At 43.5% G+C, this 20,970-nt stretch overlaps 1 protein-coding gene across 3 annotated transcripts in view; it reads left to right on the top strand.

Moving 5' to 3' along the window:
- The window catches only part of PELI2 (pellino E3 ubiquitin protein ligase family member 2), a 199,264-nt gene that overhangs the window by 93,981 nt on the left and 84,313 nt on the right, over positions 1-20,970 (top strand). Inside the window, exon 1 of one of the 3 annotated variants that reach the window (XM_034992667.1) lies at positions 17,133-18,770. The exons of the other annotated variants lie outside the window; for them this stretch is intronic. Coding sequence (XP_034848558.1) covers positions 18,516-18,770 — 255 coding nt within the window. The 5' untranslated portion in view covers positions 17,133-18,515. Of the gene's footprint in view, positions 1-17,132; positions 18,771-20,970 lie in introns of those variants that run through there. 3 annotated transcript variants of the gene reach the window in all.

The raw sequence follows: 20,970 nt of genomic DNA, 5'->3' as shown, positions 1-20,970 counted from the left end.
TTTCTCCTTGCCCTTAGACACCTGCTAAGCTCACTAGATCTTAATAAATAATACACTTTGCACATTGTCGACGAGGCCAGTAGAACAAAAAATTACTGAATCTGTGTAAACCCTAACATTGTTGTCGTCATTATATCAAAATCAGAACAGCTTCCACTGTTGGCTTCTGTGTCCCAGTCACTGTGTTAAGAACTTTATATGCATTATATCATTTAAAGGTTTTTTTTAGTATCTCTATTCCAGGTACTGTGGTAGGTACTTGGGACATTATGCTCACTATTCTCCAGGAACTTAGGATCCCAGCAGGAAAATCAGAAGTCCCACTAGAGCATGATATTGCTGGGATGCCTTAAGAAAAGGGACCAATTTTCTGGCAGGTTTATTTTCTTTCAGTAGGTTGTCTTTCCATGAAAACAGTGTCACACAGTGTGGATAAAGTGCAGCCAACCTTGAATGCCACCTAGACCCAGTGTGGGAAAGGGGAGGACAGAGGAGGCATTTCATGTCAGGCCAGAGGGTGGAGAAAGCTCTACATTGGCAGGACCCACTAGTACAGAGCCGTGGCCTCGACCAGGCATGGACCCTGCTGCCTTTGGCTGCCCTGGGGAGATGGCCATCCTGACTTCCCGCTGGGTGGACTCTGGATCCTTAGCCAGATGATCGGCACATTGGGATTGTTGAGAATTCAGGACTGGGACTCACAAGGCAAACATAAAGCTCCCCTCTTTTTCAGACATACAGACCATAAAGGCCAGACACCTCTTGAATGTCAGGCATGGCATCGGTGCCTAAATTCAGCGTGCTGTTCGCAAGTTGCCCAAGTCAGCTTCATGGAGGGAGCTTTCACAGTTGAGGAGTGAGTCTGGTAAGCAAAGAATCACTCTTGAGTGCTTGCCAGGATGAGAGGCAGACACCAATGGGGCAGGGATCCTCAGGAGCTCCTTACTAAAGCTCCCTTACCCTAGCGTGTACAGGTGATGTGTGGGTGCGGAGCCCATTTGAGGGAGTTAGAGAGGGCTTTCCAAAGGGGAATGACATCTAAGACTTGAAAAATAAATGGGTGGGGAGGGGAGAGGGCGGAGGCGGGGCAGTGAGAAGATGACTGTTGAGGCCCAGCAAAATCTGCTGCAAGAACAAGAAATCTTTCCATTTGCCTGCAAGGGATAGGAGAGAGGGAGGCTGTCGAGATACTATTGCATCTGTCTTTGCCTCTGTGTTGACATTTGCACTTAGGATCAGAGCAGTGGTGGGTGAAACTCCTGGCACCTTAACATGAGGCAAGGCAGAGGCGCAAACGGTAGTCTTATTCTTCATTGCCACAAAGCACCTGCAAGGGAAAAAGAAAATGCAGTTTCGTGTGAGGTAGTAAACACTTTTATTAAATCTCAACCCTGAGTACACATCTTTTTATGATGCATGCCGAAATGGGAAGTACATATAACACACTTTTGCCACCCTGCACAGTGGTCTAGTTGCTCTGGGAAAGCACTTCGGCAGTGGTTTGATTCACGAGGTGAACTGGCCGCTCAAAGGGGGCAGCATTTCAAAAGAATGACCTGTAAATATGGTTATTCAGACTTGGCTGTTTGGTACCTGTTTTTAAAGGAAAACTAGAGGGAGTTTTGTTGCCTGTGTTAAAAATTCAAGCTTTCAAGCCAAAATTAGGGTTTTGGAAAACTTGTGTGACCACCGAGGCTGGACTTTTCTGATGAGCTTGGTAGTGACATTAATAATGATGTTTTGACAAATAGAATGTGTCAACATTTGGAAGCTCTACATAACTCAGTGAACTAGTATGTTCCAAATGGCTGGTGCATGATGTTACATATATAACTCATGTTACATACATTACTCAGACATAGTGAAAAGAGCTAAAGTATAAGCTACACCAGTGGATTTAAACAGAGTAAGAAAATCTCATTGATAGGATTTTAGATTCCATGTTGCAACCTTTAAGAAATGACTCATTTGTCGAGTTTTGGTGTTGTATCATAAAAAGTGTGATAATGGTATTGTGGTTATGATGGGATGAATGTCTTTGCTCTTCAAAGCATTGTAAAGTACGTAGGAGTGAAATGTCACGTTTCAAATGGTTTGGCCAAAGAAAAAATACACTTACATAAAAAAGGGGGCCCATGTGGTAAAAAGTTAGCAATTGGTAAATCTAGGTGAAGGGCCTACATCTGTAGATATTCGTTATACTATTTTTAAAAATGTGTTCAAATATTGTACTAGTTTTTATTTTATTTGTTTTAAAGATTTTATTTATTTGACAGAGAGATAGAGCCAGAGAGCACAAGCAGGGGGAGAGGGAGAGGCGAAGCAGACTCCCTGCTGAGCAGGGAACCTAATGCAGGGTTTAATCCCAGGATCCCGGGATCACGACCTGAGCTGAAGGCAGATGCTTAGCTGATTGTACTAGTTTTATTATTATTATTATGATGATGATGATGATGATGATGATGATGATGATGTTATGTTAATTACCATACATTACATCATTAGTTTTTGATGTAGTGTTCCATGATTCATTATTTGTGTATAACACCCAGTGCTCCATGCAGAACGTGCCCTCTAATACCCATCACCAGGCTAACCCATCCTCCCATCCACCCCCACTCTAGAATCCTCAGTTTGTTTTTCAGAGTCCATCATCTCTCATGGTTCGTCTCCTCCTCCGATTTCCCCCCTTCATTCTTCCCCTCCTGCTATCTTCTTTTTTTTTTAACATATAATGTGTTCTTTGTTTCAGAGGTACAGATCTGTGATTCAACAGTCTTGCACAATTCACAGCGCTCACCATAGCAAATACCCTCTGTCTGTCAACCAGCCACCCCATCCCTCCAACCCCCCACCACTCCAGCAACCCTCAGTTTGTTTCCTGAGATTAAGAATTCCTCATATCAGTGAGGTCATATGATACATGTCTTTCTCTGATTGACTTATTTCGCTCAGCATAACACTCTCCAGTTCCATCCATGTCGTTGCAAATGGCAAGATTTCATTCCCTCTGATGGCTGCATAATATTCCATTGTATATATACACCACCTCTTCTTTATCCATTCATCTGTCGATGGACATCTTGGCTCTTTCCACAGTGTGGCTATTGTGGACATTGCTGCTATAAACATCAGGGTGCACATACCCCTTCGGATCCCTACATTTGTATCTTTGAGGTAAATACCCAGTAGTGCAATTGCTGGATCGTATGGTAGTTCTATTTTCAACTTTTTGAAGAACCTCGATACTGTTTTCCAGAGTGGCTGCACCAGCTTGCGTTCCCACCAGCAGTGTAGGAGGGTTCCCCTTTCTCCACATCCTCACCAACATCTGTTGTTTCCTGACTTGTTAATTTTAGCCATTCCGACTGGTGTGAGGTGATATCTCATTGAGGTTTTGATTTGGATTTCCCTAATGCCGAGTGATGTTGAGCACTTTTTCATGTAGCTGTTGGCCATTTGGATGTCTTCTTTGGAAAAATGTCTGTTCATGTCTTCTGCCCATTTCTTGATTGGATCATTTGTTCTTTGGGTGTTGTTTGATAAGTTCTTTAAAGATTTTGGATACTAGCCATTTATCTGATACATCATTTGCAAATATCTTCTCCCATTCTATCGGTTGTCTTTTGGTTTTGTTGACTGTTTCTTTTGCTGTGCAAAAGCTTGCTTTTTATCTTGATGAGGTCCCATAGTTCATTTTTGCCCTTGCTTCCCTTGCCTTTGGCGATGTTTCTAGGAAGAAGTTGCTGCAGCTGAGGTTGCTGCCTGTGTTCTCCTTTAGGATGTTGATGGACTCCTGTCTCACATTTAGGTCTTTCAACGATTTTGAGTCTATTTTGTGTGTGGTGTAAGGAAATGGTCCAGTTTCATTCTTCTGCATGTGGCTGTCCAATTTTCCCAACACCATTTGTTGAAGAAACTTTTTTCCATTGGACATTCTTTCCTGCTTTGTCGAAGATTAATTAACCGTAGAGTTGAGGGTCCATTTCTGGGCTCTCTATTCTGTTCCATTGATTGATGTGTCTGTTTTTGTGCCAGTACCATACTGTCTTGATGATGACAGCTTTGTAATAGAGCTGAAAGTCTGGAATTGTGATGCTGCCAGCTTTGCTTTTCTTTTTCAACATTCAACATTCCTCTGGCTATTTGGGGTCTTTTCTGGTTCCATACAAATTTTAGGATTATGTGTTCCATTTCTTTGAAAAAAGTGGATGGTATTTTGATGGGGATTGCATTGAATGTGTAGATTGCTCTAGGTAGCATTGACATCTTCACAATATTTGTTCTTCCAATCCATGAGCATGGAACATTTTTCCATTTCTTTGTGTCTTCCTCAATTTCTTTCATGAGTATTTTCTAGTTTTCTGAGTACAGATTCTTTGCCTCTTTGGTTAGATTTATTCCTAGGTATCTTACAATTTTGGGTGCAATTGTAAATGGGATCGACTCCTTAATTTCTTTCTTCTGTCTTGTTGTTGGTGTATAGGAATGCCACTGACTTCTGTGCATTGATTTTATATCCTGCCACTTTACTGAATTCCTGTATGAGTTCTAACAATTTTGGGGTGGAGTCTTTTGGGTTTTCCACATAAAGTATCATATCATCTGCAAAGAATGAGAGTTTGATTTCTTCTTTGCTGATTTGGATGCCTTTTATTTCTTTTTGTTGTCTGATTGCTGCGGCTAGGACTTCTAGTACTATGTTGAATAGCAGTGGTGATAGTGGACATCCCTGCCATGTTCCTGACCTTAGGGAGAAAGCTCTCAGTTTTTCCCCATTGAGTATGATATTCGCTGTGGGTTTTTCATAGATGGCTTTTATGATATTGAGGTATGTACCCTCTATGCCTATACTCTGAAGAGTTTTGATCAAGAAAGGATGCTGTACTTTGTCAAATGCTTTTTCTGCATCTATTGAGAGGATCGTATGGTTCTTGTTCTTTCTTTTATTAATGTATTGTATCACATTGATTGATTTGTGGATGTTGAACCAACCTTGCAGCCCAGGAATAAATCCCACTTGTTCGTGGTGAATAAACCTTTTAATTACTGTTGGATCCTATTGGCTAGTATTTTGGTGAGAATTTTTGCATCCATGTTCATCAAGGATATTGGCCTGTGATTCTCCTTTTTGATGGGGTCTTTGTCTGGTTTGGGGATCAAGGTAATGGTGGCTTCATAAAACGAGTTTGGAAGTTTTCCTTCCATTTCTATTTTTTGGAACAGTTTCAGAAGAATAGGTATTAATTGTTCTTTAAATGTTTCGTAGAATTCCCCTGGGAAGCCATCTGACCCTGGGCTTTTGTTTGTTGGGAGATTTTTGATTATTGGTTCAATTTCCTTAGTGGTTATAGGTCTGTTCAGGTTTTCTCTTTCATCCTGGTTCAGTTTTGGTAGTTGATACATCTCTAGGAATGCATCCATTTCTTCCAGATTATCTAATTTGCTGGCATAGAGTTGCTCATAATATGTTCTTATCATTGTTTGTATTTCTTTGGTGTTGGCTGTGATCTCTCCTCTTTCATTCATAATTTTGTTGATTTGGGTCATTTCTCTTTTCTTTTTGATAAGTCTGGCCAGGGGTTTATCAGTCTTGTTAATTCTTTCAAAGAACCAGCTCCTAGTTTCGTTGATCTGTTCTACTGTTCTTTTGGTTTCTGTTTCATTGATTTCTGCTCTGATCTTTATTATTTCTCTTCTCTTGTTGGGTTTAGGCTTTATTTGCTGTTCTTTCTCCAGCTCCTTTAGGTGTAGCGTTAGGTTGTGTATTTGAGACCTTTCTTGTTTCTTGAGAAAAGCTTGTATTGCTGTATACTTTCCTCTTAGGACTGCCTTTGCTGTATCCCAAAGATTTTGAACAGTTGTTTTTTCATTTTCATTTGTTTCCATGAGTTTTTTTAATTCTTTAATTTCCTGGTTGACCCATTCATTCTTTAGTAGGATGCTCTTTAGCCTCCATGTATTTGAGTTCTTTCTGACTTTCCTCTTGTGATTGAGTTCTAGTTTCAAAGCACTGTGGTCTGAAAATATGCAGGGAATGATCCCAATCTTTTGGTACTGGTTGGGACCTGATTTGTGACCTAGGATGTGATCTGTTCTGGAGAATGTTCCATGGGTACTAGAGAAGAAATGTGTATTCTGTTGCTTTGGGATGGAATGTTCTGAATATATCTGTGAGGTCCATTTGGTCCAGTGTATCATTCAAAGTCTTTATTTCCTTGGGGCGCCTGGGTGGCTCAGTTGGTTAGGCGACTGCCTTTGGCTCAGGTCATGATCCTGGAGTCACAGGATCGAGTCCCGCATCGGGCTCCCTGCTCGGCAGGGAGTCTGCTTCTCCCTCTGACCCTCCTCCCTCTCATGCTCTCTGTCTTTCATTCTCTCTCTCTCAAATAAATAAATAAAATCTTTAAAAAAAAAAAAACAAAGTCTTTATTTCCTTGTTGATCTTTTGCTTAGATGATCTGCCCGTTTCAGTGAGGGGGGTGTTAAAGTCCTCCACTATTATTGTATTGTTGTCGATATGTTTCTTTGCTTTTGTTATTAATTGGCTTATATAATTGGCTGCTCCCATGTTAGGGGCATAGATATTTACAATTGTTAGATCTTCTTGTTGAATAGACCCTTTAAGTAGGATACAGTGTCCTTCCTCATCTCTTACTACAGTCTTTGGTTTAAAATCTTATTTGTCTGATATAAGGATTGCCACCCCAGCTTTCTTTTGGTGTCCATTAGCATGGTAAATGGTTTTCCACCCCCTCACTTTCAATCTGGGGGTGTCTTTGGTTCTAAAATGAATCTCTTGCAGACAGCATATCGATGGGTCTTGTTTTTTAATCCAATCTGATAGCCTGTATCTTTTAATTGGGGGCATTTAGCCCATTTATATTCAGGGTAACTATTGAAAGATAGGAATTTAGTGCCATTGTACTGTCTGTAAGGTGACTATTACTGTATATTGTCTGTCTTCCTTTCTGGTCTGTGTTGCTTTTAGGTTCTCTCTTTGCTTAGAGGACCCCTTTCAAGATTTCTTGTTGGGCTGGTTTTGTGTTTGCAAATTCCTTTAGTTTTTGTTTGTCCTGGAAGCTTTTTATCTCTCCTTCTATTTTCAATGACAGCCTAGCTGGATATAGTATTCTTGGCTGCATATTTTTCTCATTTAGTGCTCTGAATACATCATGCCAATCTTTTCTGGCCTGCCTGGTCTTTGTGGATAGGTCTGTTGCCAGTCTAATGTTTCTACCATTGTAGGTTACATATCTCTTCTCCCGAGCTGCTTTCAGGATTTTCTCTTTGTCTGTGAGACTCGTAAGTTTTACTATTAGATGTCGGGGTGCTGACCTATTTTTATTGATTTTGAGAGGGGTTCTCTGTGCCTCCTGGATTTTGATGCCTGTTTCCTTCCCCAAATTAGGGAAGTTCTCTGCTATAATTTGCTCCAATATACCTTCTGTCCCTCTCTCTCTTTCTTCTTCTTCTGGGATCCCAATTATTCTAATGATGTCTTATGGTATCGCTTATCTCTTGAATTCTGCCCTCGTGATCCAGTAGTTGTTTATCTCTCTTTTTCCCAGCTTCTTTATTTTCCATCATTTGGTCTTCTATATCACTAATTCTCTCTTCTGCCTCATTTGTCCTAGCAGAGCCTCCATTTTTGATTGCACCTCATTAATAGCCTTTTTGATTTTGACTTGGTTAGATTTTAGTTCTTTTATTTCTCCAGAAAGCGTTTCTCTAATAACTTCCAAGCTTTTTTCAAGCCCAGCTAGTATCTTTAAAATCATCATTCTGAACCCTAGGTCCGACATTGTACTAATGTCTGTGTTGAGTAGGTCCCTGGCAGTCAATACTGCCTCTTGTTCTTTTTGTTGAGGTGATTTTTTCCATCTTGTCATTTTGTCCAGAGGAGAACAGATGAATGAGAGGACAAAATGCTAACAGGGTAACAACGTCCCCAGAAAATATACACTAAACAAATCAGAAAAGACCTGAAACCAGGGGAAAAGAAAGGGAAAGAGAGAAAAAAACAGAAAAAGAAAAAGATAACACAAACAAAAACAAAACAAAACAAAAAAACAATGTGATCAGATATGATCAGGCTGGTGCATAGATCAGTGCCACACACCAGATTTTGGGTGTATTTTGGTCTGTTAGAAGAAAGTGCCTCCCAAAATTTTAAAGAAAGAAAAACTTACATATGTACAAAAATAAGGGTTAATACGATGAAGGGATGAATATGACTGTAAAGATGAAAATTATAAAAGACTTTATAAAAGGAATTGATAAGTTGGTTGAAAAAAGAAGAGGATTTAAAACGGGGGGAGAGACTGTGATCAGGAAAGAGACTAGAACAAAGCCATACACTAGAGATTTAGGGTATATTTTTATCTCTTAGAAGAAACTGTATCTCAAAATTTTAAAGAGAGAACAACATATATTTATATATATACACCAAAAATAAGGGTAACTACTATGAAGGGATAGAATATGACTCTAAAAATGAAAAATAAAAAATATTTTTTAAAAAAGGGATTGATAAGATGTTGGTTGAAAAAGGGAAAAAGAAAAATTCAAAAAAAAAAAAAAAGAAAAGACAGTTAAAAAAAAAATTAACTTTGAAAGACTAAGGAATCATGGTAAAAAAGCCATGGATTCTATGTGCAGTATTCCCCTAGTGCTGGAGTTCTGCCATTCTCATTGATGGGTAAACTTGGTCTTGGCTGGCTGTTCTTGCTGATCTTCTGCGGGAGGGGCCTGTTGCTGTGGTTCCCAAATGTCTTTGCCAGAGGCGGAATTGCCCCGCACTTGCCGGTCCCGCCTAAGTAATCTGCTCCGGCTTGCTCTCCGGAGATTTTATTTCCGTACAGCTTTGGAGGACGAGAGTGAAAATAGCAGCCTCCCAATCTCTGCCCCAGAGGAGCCGAGAACTCAGGGCCCCGCTCCTCAGTGAGCCCCCAGAGAAAAGCCGTCAGTCACTCCCGTCTCCCCAGTCTCCGGCTGCACTCCGTGCTCACCCGGCCTGTGATCGCGCGTTTCTATCTCTGGCACCCGACCCCGTGTGGAGTCTCCAAACCCAGCAGATCCCTGTGGTGCACTCCCACACCGCTCCTCCAGGGGGAGGAAGGGGAGTCTCCCTGGATCTGCCGCTTGTTGGGTCTCTGCTGGAGGAGCAGTGGCCCGACTGTGCCGCGGATCACGGTTTATGGCAACCCCGAGCTGAGAGCCCGCACCTCGGCTCCATCTCTGCATCCGGCTTCCCCGCTCCGATACCTGGGAGCTCTGCTTCACTCAGGCACCCCCGGTCTTTCTGTGACCCCGAGGGTCCCGAGACCACACTGTCCCACAAGGGTTCCAACCCCACTTAGCCACAGGAGCGACACCCCCCAGCGGAGCCGACTTCTAAAAATTCCGATTTTGTGCTCCAGGGCTCTATCACTTGCCAGAAGCAGCTGACAGAGGCCCCCTCCCCCGCCGTCTGTCCTCCAGAATACTGCCTCGGATTCACTTCTCCGCATGTCCTACCTTCCAGAAAGTGGTCGCTTTTCTGTTCAGAGAGTTACTGCTGTTCTTTTCTCCGATCTCCTGTTGAGTTCGTAGGTGTTCAGAATTGTTTGATCCCTATCCAGCTGAATTCCTGGGACCACAGAAAATCCAGGTCTCCTATATCTCTTCCATCTTGCTCTGCCCTTGTACTAGTTTTTAAAACTACTTATATAACTGAATTTTTTTCAAAAGAAAATATTGTGGAAAAATGAGTCAGGATAAAAATAAATCAAAGGTTCAGAGAATCTCCTTAGAATGTAGAACAGAAAAATAAGTGGAAATTGAAATTAAAAAAAAGAAAAGAGGATCAGTCTAGGAAATCTAATGTTCGATTAGTATGAACCTTACAGAGCGCAAGCACGCTAGAAGGAAAGGCATTACCAAAGGAGTAATGGGATAAAATGGGATAAAAGATCCCAGAAGTGATGATGAATCTTCAGATGGAACGAATACTCACACGAAGGGTCCAACACTGTGGTGGAACAGAAGCCACTTCAAGGCATATTATTGTGAAATGCAGAATGCCAGAGATAATACATCCTAGTCGCTTCCAGAGAGAAAAATCATCACCTGTAAAAGTCAAGGAATGAGAATGACCTGGGTCTTTGCATGAACAACACAGTGAAGCAGTATCTTCAAGACTGTGAATGAAAATGATTCCCAGCCTAAAGTTCTACTTCATATTAAATGATCATCTGGATATGGAGACATCTTCAAATATGGAAGGATGTAAAAATTTAACTGCCTGTGTATCCTTTCTCATGAAGCTAAGAAGGGATGTGCTCTATCCGGATGAGAGAGTAAATAAGGAGGAGTGCATGGGATCCAGGTAATATCCAGCAGAAAATAAAGGCAAAGGGGTCTCCCAGGCTGAGGAAGGTAATCCCAGGATGACAACTGTAGAGCAGGCCTAGAGAATACTCCATCCAGATGGGAGCAAAAGACTGAAGATTGATAAGCAAGAATATCCATGAAAAAATGCTACTCTTATGTGTCCCCTTGGATCCAATGAATGATACATATGACTGCATTGAGAGAGTTCTAGACTTCTATGCGAGAGTCTAGAGATTAATTCATGATCAACACAAATCAAAAGATAAAGCAAATAAATAAAATAAAAAATCGAACAAGAAAAATTTAACCATAGTTCACTACAGGGCTCAGCTCTAAACAGTGTTAATATAGTCAAAACAACACCAACAGTGAATACTGATTTCACCAAAAATCATAGATAACCCTATGGGAAGAATGAAAAGAATGTGTTGTATTGATGAAGGGGGGAGGGGTGCAGAAAAGGAAGAAGGAAATGTCAGTCCGCGGATAATGTCTGAAATTGGAAAGCGTGCTGTTTAACATTACAGAAGAAGTTTAGAAACCACCACAAGAGTTGAAGTGGTTTTCTCTGGGATGGGGACATCAGCCTGGAAGGACGGGGGAATGGGGCAGGTATTTTCTGAGTTTCAGTTGAAGCCTTGTAGAATGATTTAAACAATGTACAGGTACTTTTTTTTAATTTCATTATTTTGTTAGTCACTATACAATACATCATTGGTTTTTGATGTGGTGATCCACGATCCATTTTAAATAAAAATTTTAAAGATTTTATTTATTTATTTATTTGAGACAGAGAGAATGAGAGAGAGAGAGCACATGAGAGGGGGGAGGGTCAGAGGGAGAAGCAGGCTCCCTGCTGAGCAGGGAGCCCGATGCGGGACTCGATCCAGGGACTCCAGGATCATGACCTGAGCCGAAAGCAGTCGCTTAACCAACTGAGCCACCCAGGCACCCCTTTAAATAAAAATTTTAAAAGGGGGAAAGCTAGAGACCAGTAGGAAGGGCTTGATGAATTGCAGAAATAAATAATGCAGAATTCTCAAGTCAAAGAATTGAAATAGGGGTTCGTAAGCAGATTGGTTCACATTTAAGATTCCCAAACATAAAGAGAGGATGATGGCCAGAGAATGGCCTTGAGAGCAGATGAATACAGGGAAAGTCTGCTGTTAAGATCAAAGAATTGAAAGGCTAAGGTTCCATCTGACCACCAAGTACATCGAGAGTTGCCTACAACAATGGCAGGACTTGGGGTACCAGGCAGACAGCCCCTGGGGTTAGTCTTCTGACTGGAGCCCCATAGTCAGTCAATTGAGGGGCTAGGACTCCGCTACTTCTGTCTGACCTGTGGCTGGACATCTGTAGAGTTTTCTCTCCATGTAAATGAAAAATGAACCTTCTGCCCTCTAATTAAAAATAAGTGGAATAAACCATGATTGCTTTTGGTGCTATCGCTCATTTCCTTGGTCTGAAGGGACTACCAGGAATTTTGGGGTGCAGTCCACTCTTTCTGAGTGTATTGCGTATGCAAGATTTCTAAGCCACTCAGAAGCCTTTTTAGCCTATGTAGCTACTGTGACTCTTGATCCTGCAACACAACCAACTGAGAAGCCACATAAGAGAAGATAAAAATCTTAAGTCTGTGCGCCTTTGCCCCACTCCCTCTGCTCCTTCTTGGTATTGGGGAAGGCTGTTTCCAGCCCTGAAGCAATTCTAGCTTGCTACTCTTATGTGTCCCCAGTTGCTTTCTCGCTCCTGACTGGCTCTGACCACTGGGAAGGTTATCATGGCGTCAGGACATGATGAGGTGGTTTTCGGTTGGGAGGTGGACCTCTGGGCTGAGATGTCCTAGTATTGCCATAGCTGTCATCCCTATGAAGCATGCCATCACATTGCCATGTCCTCTCGCTGACATCCACAGGCTGCATCGAATGCTCCATTGTACTTCGGGTGTGCCTCTTACAGAGCACCTTGTATTTTGTGTTGTACATATTTTCAGATAAGTTTTCCGACCTTGTTAGAGTACACAGCATATCCTAATGTGTGTTTCTTCAGCTCTAAACATAATACCTGGCATGTGGTGAGAAATAAATATATTTGGGATAGATGGATTGGTGACTAGAAATAAGATAGGTATTTGATGTTAAAGTTCTAGAGAAATTTTGTTATAAAAATATTAAATGGGGGCACCTGGGTGGCTCATTTGGTTAAGCGTCTGACTCTTGATCTCAGCTCAGGTCTTGACCTCAGGGTTGTGAGTTCAAGCCCCGCATCGGGCTCCATGCTGCACATGGAGCCTACTTAATAATAACAACGACAATAATAATAAAAATATTAAACTTGGTATTTTGTGTTTACTACTTCTAGCTGGTGAAGTTGCCAAATGACTGAATTCCAAGTCAGGGGTCAGGTATGGATACTATTAAAAAGACTCTTTAATTCCCACCCCCAACCCCCACAGATCCAGCTAAGTCATTTCTTTTCCTTGTTTTAAATAGAAAAATCCTTTCTACCAAAACTCATAATCCTTGCAAATTCATACAGGTTGGCTCTCCCCAGGAGTGGAAGTGCGGTTCTGTGGAACATTGAAATCAATGATCTGCAGGCAGATAGCAGACATCGTTGGCCTCAGGCTTGCCCTGTTCTCCTCCCGGCAGGTTGGGCCCCTGGCCTCTGAGGGAGAGCCTCTGTGTCTGGAACCCTGACCCCACACAGGTTTAGCTGAGCTCCCCCAGGGGAATCAAAAGACATGACCTATGAGATGAGGAAGGGGTGTCCCGTGACAGGCTTCCTGCGGACAACTGAAGCTTCTCGATGCTGCCTTATTGATCTGCTTTTGGAGGAAGAGGATTCTGACTTTGAAGGGTTCTGTCATAGTCCCGCAGGTGGCAGCTCCACGGCCAAGCTCATGTCGTCAACACCTGATGCTGTTGCGGAGAACAGTACAATTCACCATAACCCCTCCTCTTACCTGCGAGGGTTCTGGAGGCTGGAAGGGACAGGGACCCCTGTTGCAGTAGCCGGTCTGGGCATGCACTTGGGCTGAGCACACACCTGCCCTGCGGGGAGGGGAGGCAGGAGCCGTGACTACGAAGTCAAGCTGAGGCCAATGGCCAGACGCAGCAGAGGTGCTGGGGATGAAAGCTGGGTCGGGAGTTAGAGTCAGGAGGTTTGGGGTCTATGTGTGCCGTGGGTGCCTTTCTGGGGAGCCTGGCTTGGAAGTGGATGGCAGGGTTCTCTACCCCGACCTGTAGCTTGCTACTCATTGCCCTTCACTCTTCTTGCTGACTCAGGTTCATCTTTAGAATTATTTCTAAAGTCAAAAAGTGATTCTCCCAGCAGACTGCCTAGAGTATCAGATTATAAAGAACAGGAATTCCTTGGGAGTCGCCTTGGGAGACATCCTTATCACTCCCTCAGGAAGTAGAGAAACCCACTAGGTAAGGATATCTGTTCTCTTCTCACACATGCGCATGAAGTTACAGTTTGTATCATTAGGAATTACCTGTATTTCTCTTCTGTGTCCTACCTTCCGGGCCGGGCGAGGGCTTTGCCCAGGGGAGGCAGAAGGAGATCCAGAAAGGAAAGCTTGTTGCAGGTGCTGGGAGCAACACACTTGCAGGCTGGGCAGGGTCGGGTTAGTGTGGGAAGGCTGGGGGCGAGCCCACTCGGCAGCTTGGGGCCGGTCCCTGGAAGAGCTTACAGAGGGCAAGTGGGAAAGAGCTGTCATTGAAGCAGCAGATGGACTGTGGTCCCTGAGAAGTTTGGCACTTCGATGAAGGGAAGGCTGGTGGTGGTTTTAGGATAGAGGGGGGCAAAATGTGTTCCGGGGTAAAGTTAATAAGCCAGTGGTAGAGAAGGGGGATTGAAGTACCAAGAGCAGGGCTCAGAGTGAGCATCATGGATAATGAGAAGGATGCCAGCAAAAAGCTTAGATTTATTTCGTTTTTCTCTTGAGGGACGTATCAATCTTCTGAATGACCAATAGGGACCTCATGCAGCAGTAATGTTATAAACTCCTTTATAAGGCTTGTCCTAATGTCACTATGATGTCATTCATTGAAACTCGTAGATCCCAAAGTAGGATCCACAGGGAAGTAAGTTCTTAAATTAATTGGGATGCAGAGCCAGAACATTTGTCTTGTTTTCTCACCTTAGCTCAGGGACTAGGGAAGCCAGCCAGCTGAGATGGGAGTCTGTCACCGTAAGGCATGGAGCTTGGGGGGGTAGGGGAGGGGGGCGGCGCTAGAAGGTATTAAGCCAGATGCTGTGACTTTGACAGGTGCCAGGGATGAGTTTGGGACAAGAAGTGATGCTGTTTTGTTTTTTTTCTTCTTCTCAATTCATTTTTGGATGTTGATGGTACTCACCAGTTGGATTGACTGGGTTTGGGGAGTATTTTTTAAAATATTCACACATGATAATATGCCCATGTGCACTGCTTTTTGCAGACTCTCCTTATTTTCAGTTTCTCTTCCCAGTTCTCCTCGTCCAATAGGATGAATTTGATCAAGCAGTTTCTTCTTGGTTTGTCCTCTTGGTAGGAAGAGGGTTCAGGTCTCTGTGTCCTGAAAGGAACTGAACTTGGAGTCAGTTGCAGTTACGTATCAGGGGCAGCTTTGGAGGGGGCTGGTGGGCAAGGCAACCTTTGGAGTTCTGAAGATGGATATGCACCTTTTTTTGGTGGAACACTTAATATATATTCAGACTCGAGGGACACAGAAATGGCCTTTTGAAGTTCAGTATTTGATCAGTGGGAGAGAAAGTTGGGAGGGTAGACTTGGTGGGGGCAGGGTCGGGGGAAACCTTGAGAATGTGATGAATGCCACACAGAGGGGCTCTCTCAGACCTCTCCTCCCAACTGTAGTGTATCAGGGAGCTGGGTGAGGTGCTGGGATACATGGGCCAAGACAATGTGACCCTCCGGCTTCACAGCTCGGGGAGAAGTAGTCAAGGAGATGACCAGTGTGGTGCTGTATTACCTGCTTTGACTGAAAATGATGGTGTGGGATTAGTGCTTTTCTTGGATATCTTCCTTTTCCTGATTTTCTTTTTCTTTTCTTTTTTTTTTTTTTTTGAGACGCTGGGAATTTTAGTAGTTGTTTTACTTAAACCTCTGTTTTGAAATTGTCAAGGTACATGTCTCACAGTTGATGAGTAATTTGAGCAAAGGAGGTATCAGTAATTAATATGTGCTGTTCGCTTTGCTTCATGATGCCCGCACATCTCCTTCATGAATGGCATAATTGTGATTATCTATGTAATAATCTCGCTTGGTGATCTAAATGATGCTAAAATAGATCTTCATCAGTTTTGTTTATTTTGAGACTCAGCAATTGTAATTGTTCTTAACCTCAGAAGAATATTCAGTCAATAGTAAATCTATAGTGATAGACTTTGATATGTCTTGGAGGCTAAACCCTTTTCATGGAGCATAAAGGGTTTTCAGGAGAGGGCATCTGAGGATAGAAACCTCCCATACTGTTGCTGTAGCAAAACACCACACAGAAAAACCAACTGAAGGGAACTGTAGCTGATTGCATTGTTAGGGAAGACACTTTGGGTGTTCTTTTCACACAGATTTTGGGTTTCCTCAAATAGGCGGGTGGAAGGAAACAATACTTGTTTTCTAGATTTAAGACTTATTTATAACTTTTGAAGAACATAAGTTCATGAACCAAGACTAAAAGAATTAGAAACAAAATAAGTCAGTGGTTGAAAATTCCCGTTTGGTGTTCAACTGTAATAATAATTTTAACTAAAGTCTCCATTTTGGTAGCAGAACGCACGCGTTAAGGAGCATTGAATTTTCAAAATTAACTGAGTCTTAAGAAAGAATCAGAGTCTTGAAATGTAGCCAGTTTTGCAAATAAAATTTTTAATTGAACTCACGGTTGCTTAATTACACCTGTCAGGTCTTGTCACTATCACCAGTGGTGTGGAATTTGGGTAGCTCATGTTCGTGAGCATCTGTCAGTAGCTTAAAACATACATAATGTGGCTGCAAAGTCAAGGCACTGCAGTGGCTTATAGAAATCTTACAGCTTTCTTGTGTAGTCCCATTTAATGTGGTGACGATGCTTTAGAATCTGTATCACGCTAACGCTAATGTTGCAGTTATATTTTTTATATGAGAAATACATGTCAACACTACTTGTCAACTTGCTTCATCTGCCTTATATTTTTTGCAAAACTGTCCCCTCTAAGCTTCCAGGATAGCATTTAATGTTGCTTCTTTGTTTGATCAGCATTATGGAAAAATCAAAACAAAACTGCATGCGGTTGCTTTAACGTGCATCTGAAATAATTCACCTGTTATTTGGCTTGTGGGGGTTCTTGACGGGGGGGACACGGAGTGGAGAGTGTCCACGGGCTTGGAATGGCACTCAGTCGCACTTGCTTGGCTGTAGTGTGCTTTGCTAAGGCTCCTTTCTATTTGGTCTTCTGCCTTCTGAGCCAGTCGTGGAGTTACGCTACGCTCAGTCTCCTTCTCCAGATTCATTTCCAAGTTTGTTTGTTTTTTTTAATTTTATTATGTTATGTTAGTCACCATACAATACATCATTGGTTTTTGATGTGATCCATGATCCATTGTTTTCGTATAACACCCAGTGCTCCATGCAGAATGTGCCCTCCTTAATACCCATCACCAGGCTAACCCATCCCCCTGCCCCCCTCCCCTCTAGAACCCTCAGTTTGTTTCTCAGGGTCCACAATCTCTCATGGTTTGTCTCCCCTTCTGATTTCCCCCCCTTCATTTTTCCCTTTCTTCTCCTAATGTCCTCCATGCTATTCCTTATGTTCCACAAATAAGTGAAACCATATGATAATTGACAATTTCCAAGTTTATAATAGGAGTATATTGAACTACTTGTTCAGCCAAGTGTGAGCTGGTATTGTTGGATATTCAGGCAGGGCTGTTATTCTGTAAAGTACAAATTCCTACCCAGGGAGACCCACCTAGGCAGTTTCGTGCCACCAACGTAGTAGCTCTTAGGGCAGGTAGTTCACATAACTGGTCTCCCTTTTTTTTCAAACGTATAATTCTCTTAGTGGCAGTGTCTTGAGTTTTCACACATTTGATGGTAGTTTTTCGGTGAACACGTAGGCAGTTATAAACCAGTTGCGACTGCATTCATTTTAATCCCATTCAGAGGGAAGAAGGGAGCAAAACTCTGCAGGCAGGGGCCGTGCTCAGAGCCCCCTCGCTATCGGGATTCGTGTCATCAGGGCTCAGTTTTCTGGCTCCTCTGAAAAAGCTAATTCGGTTTCTTGAGGCATTTACTCACCCGGCAGACAGCTGGCTCTTTGCCAAGAATGGTTGACAATTACTGCTTCTCCGGAGGCTGATTAGCATGCATTGTTACCAGGTCCCTAAGAATAATTTTGCTTACCTATATAATAATTTAAGAATTTAATCATTTCCAAACATGTCCTAAGTTATTTAGTCCTTTGTCAGCATCTCAGTTCCGTTCTAGAAGGTTGTTTTTTTGTTTTTTTGTTTTTTTAAGCATTCGCTGTGGGCACGAGTGTGTGAAATATAAGGGAAGTGTTTCCAAATAGGTTGTTTTTTCTAATAATAGAATTCCTTACATTCTTGTGCTGCTTTATAGCTTCACACACATCTCATTTGATGGTCATAACAGTCCCATGAGGCAGAAGCGGAGCGGCGTGTCTCCCCTTTTCACAGATAAAGAAACTGAGGCCTTGGGAAGGCAGGGGTTTGCTCGGGTCCGCACAGCTCGTCAGCGTTGCGGGCGGGCCTGGCCCGTGAGCCTGACCCACGAGGTCAGTGTGGGTGGCTGTCGGAGGAGCTTTGAAGGGAGGGCAGCCCGCGTGGCCAGAGGCCCCTGGCTGCCCCTTTGTGAATGACACCGAGGGAGGCCTCATTCTCTCCCCTACGTCACTGCCTCAGGGAGCCTTTCAAATGGGCCATTTTTGACACTTGTCTGAAGCAAAACATTTGATACCCTCTTCTTCTCCACACTGAAAACTAGACCCGTACTTTATCGCAGGAAACAAACAAAAAAAACCCAAAACGCATGTAATAGAGAAAGGTCCCTTATTTTCATCGTTGTCTAACCTTTGAGACGTTAACTTTTTGTCAGGCATCGGTTCCCTTCTGTTGTCGTTACTCTGATCCGATGTGGCATTACTTCCCCGTGGCTGGCTTGCCTCCCCCGTGGCCTGCCCTTCCCCAGGGCTTATCACCATCGCGCATGTCTGTTGGGAAACACGGTCTGTGGGCTCGGCCTCCTGCTCAGCTAGCGGGTACAGACGACCGCTTGCTAAGGGTCATTTGCCAGGCAAGCGCTGTGCCGAGCACACTTCGCACGGTATCTCCTGGAATTCCTCCCAGATCCCCTCCCCATGCTGCGCTAGCCAGGCCTTTGTCACAGGTGAGAAGTGACAAAGCCGGGGGGAGGGGGGGAGCCCTGCGGCCGGTGGCCTTCTGCATCCACACACTGGTTCTGTCCCTTACCTTTGGCAGTTTCGGGAGCTGTGCCCCTCATTTCCTGGAACATCGCCTTTCAGAGAATGGAGGCAGTTTTTTGGAGTGTGTGTGTGTGTGTGTGTGTGTGTGTGTTTAATATCTGAGTAGCTTTTGCACTTAAAAGATTTGAAGCTTGTTTCTCTGTTCTGATATTCAATCAAGCAAAATCAGTCTAGTGTTTAAGGGAAGAAGTTCACTTTCTCACTTCTCTGATGGTAGAACAGAGCAGTCACTCCAGGTGGATCTTGGGATAATACAAATGATTGGTGTGGAAACCAACATTGCTACTTCTTTAATTGTTGCCATTTTGGACATATTCAAGGACTGTGTAGAAACCTTCTGTTGCGTAGAAGTTAATGTTTCGTGCCAAATTTTAAGGCTAATTTATTGCTGCCTACTCTTCCAACTCCCAGATGTTCTCCTTTATTATTCCCGAGAGATGGAAATGTTATTCTGCTTTGTCTTTGTGGGTAATACATTTAGAAAATCAGATCCCAGACACTGGGAGAGGGTGTGTGTGTGTGTTGGGGGGACAAGAACGTGGTAGGGAGGAGGAGGAGAGGGGGGAGAGGATTTGATTTGCCAAGGAGATTATGGACTAAAGCTACAGAGCGTTATTGCATGTCTGTAGGGAGCACTGTGGTTCACAGACCAGAAGTTTTGGTCAACATGAAATGTGATGAGAGTTCTCCAAGACTGTGATCACGGAGGGCGTGGGCCTGCGACGTCATGTGCAGAGGGAAGCCACGGGCGACATCCTGGCTCTGCTCGCGCCTGGCCTTCATGCAGGGCCCTGTCCTTAGGCTTTCTTGGCCATGGTCGATTTCTTCTTCTCTTCCTTCACCTTTTCCTACAAAGTGAGGGTGTCCTCGCACCCAAGCCATGTTGAGTATCCTTGTCTGTTAATTCTCAGGTTTCTTTTCTCACTGATGTCGACTTGCATAGAGTTAATGGTTTTCAACTCTTAGCGTTCTAGTTGCTGTTACTGTTCAGTCCCTACCACTCTGCTGTCCTTCGGTCTCCCAGGAACTGCAAGATGGTTGGATTTGCGGCTCAGCACCCAGCGAGGGCAGCCGATCTCTCCTGCTGCAGCGCCCTCTCCATCAGTCTCGCACAGGCCCAGGCAGTCAGGGTCAGGAGGGAAGGCGACGCGGGCTTTCTGAGCAGCCACTCACAACATGAGGCTCCTCCGCCCTGCTCCCAGGGCTCCTTTGTTGTTTGTAGACCATTCTTAACTGACTGATTATTCCATTTCCATGTCTATAGCCAACTCAAGAGCAGAAAATTGGATGGGGAAAATTGCACTGAGGTTGGTAAACTAAAAAAGTGACATGACATACATTCATTTTATTCAGCGGGGCTCATTTATTTCCCCATGTTTATAACTTGCCCCGTTCCACGAAGGATTTGAGACTGCTGACATCCTTACAGAAAAGAGTCCCTTGTTACACCTCTAATGGATGGAGGCTCCTTAAAGAAAGCTCCGGATTGAAAAAACTCGCCACAGAACAGAAAACTTAAGTGTTCTGCGCACACTTTTTTATTGCTCTCGTAATGCTTGCCATGGGAATCCTATCACATGCTGACCAGGTAAACAGTAAGCAGACAACAGACACTGAGAACTTTCCTATGTCACCAAACATGTTTCTTATCTGCAAGCTGCAGACATCTAGCTGTAGCTTATTCCCTGCTTCTGCTCTCTTCAGAAGGCACTGAACAAGAGGCACGCCGCAGCTGAGTCCCAGCTGCTGACACCCTGGGACAGAGCACGCTCACCAGGGCCGGGACACCTGCGGCGGGCCACCCCACGGGAATAATGGTTTAACGCTGCGGCTTTACAAGCAGTTGAATCCCATTTGTGCAAAGGCGCACGGGCAGGGGAGTGGTGAGCCGTTTGACACAAAGATAACAATCTGGCTGGAAGCTAGTATTTGGGGGAAAAATAACTAAAAACAAAATGATAGTTTTGAAGCAACATAGTTATAAGACACAGCGTGTGTCTACGGTTTTCTCCTGAAAGAAAGTCAGAATTTTCACCCTGCAAAAAACAGCCAGAAACCAAGCCGTACCCACCCCGCGTTTTGGCATGTATATAATAGTTGGTA

Source organism: Mirounga leonina, unplaced genomic scaffold (assembly GCF_011800145.1).
Source record: "Mirounga leonina isolate KUSES-001 unplaced genomic scaffold, KU_Mleo_1.0 Mir_82, whole genome shotgun sequence".
Taxonomy (NCBI): Eukaryota; Metazoa; Chordata; class Mammalia; order Carnivora; family Phocidae; genus Mirounga; species Mirounga leonina.
This window is presented reverse-complemented; position numbering and strand designations above follow the sequence as displayed.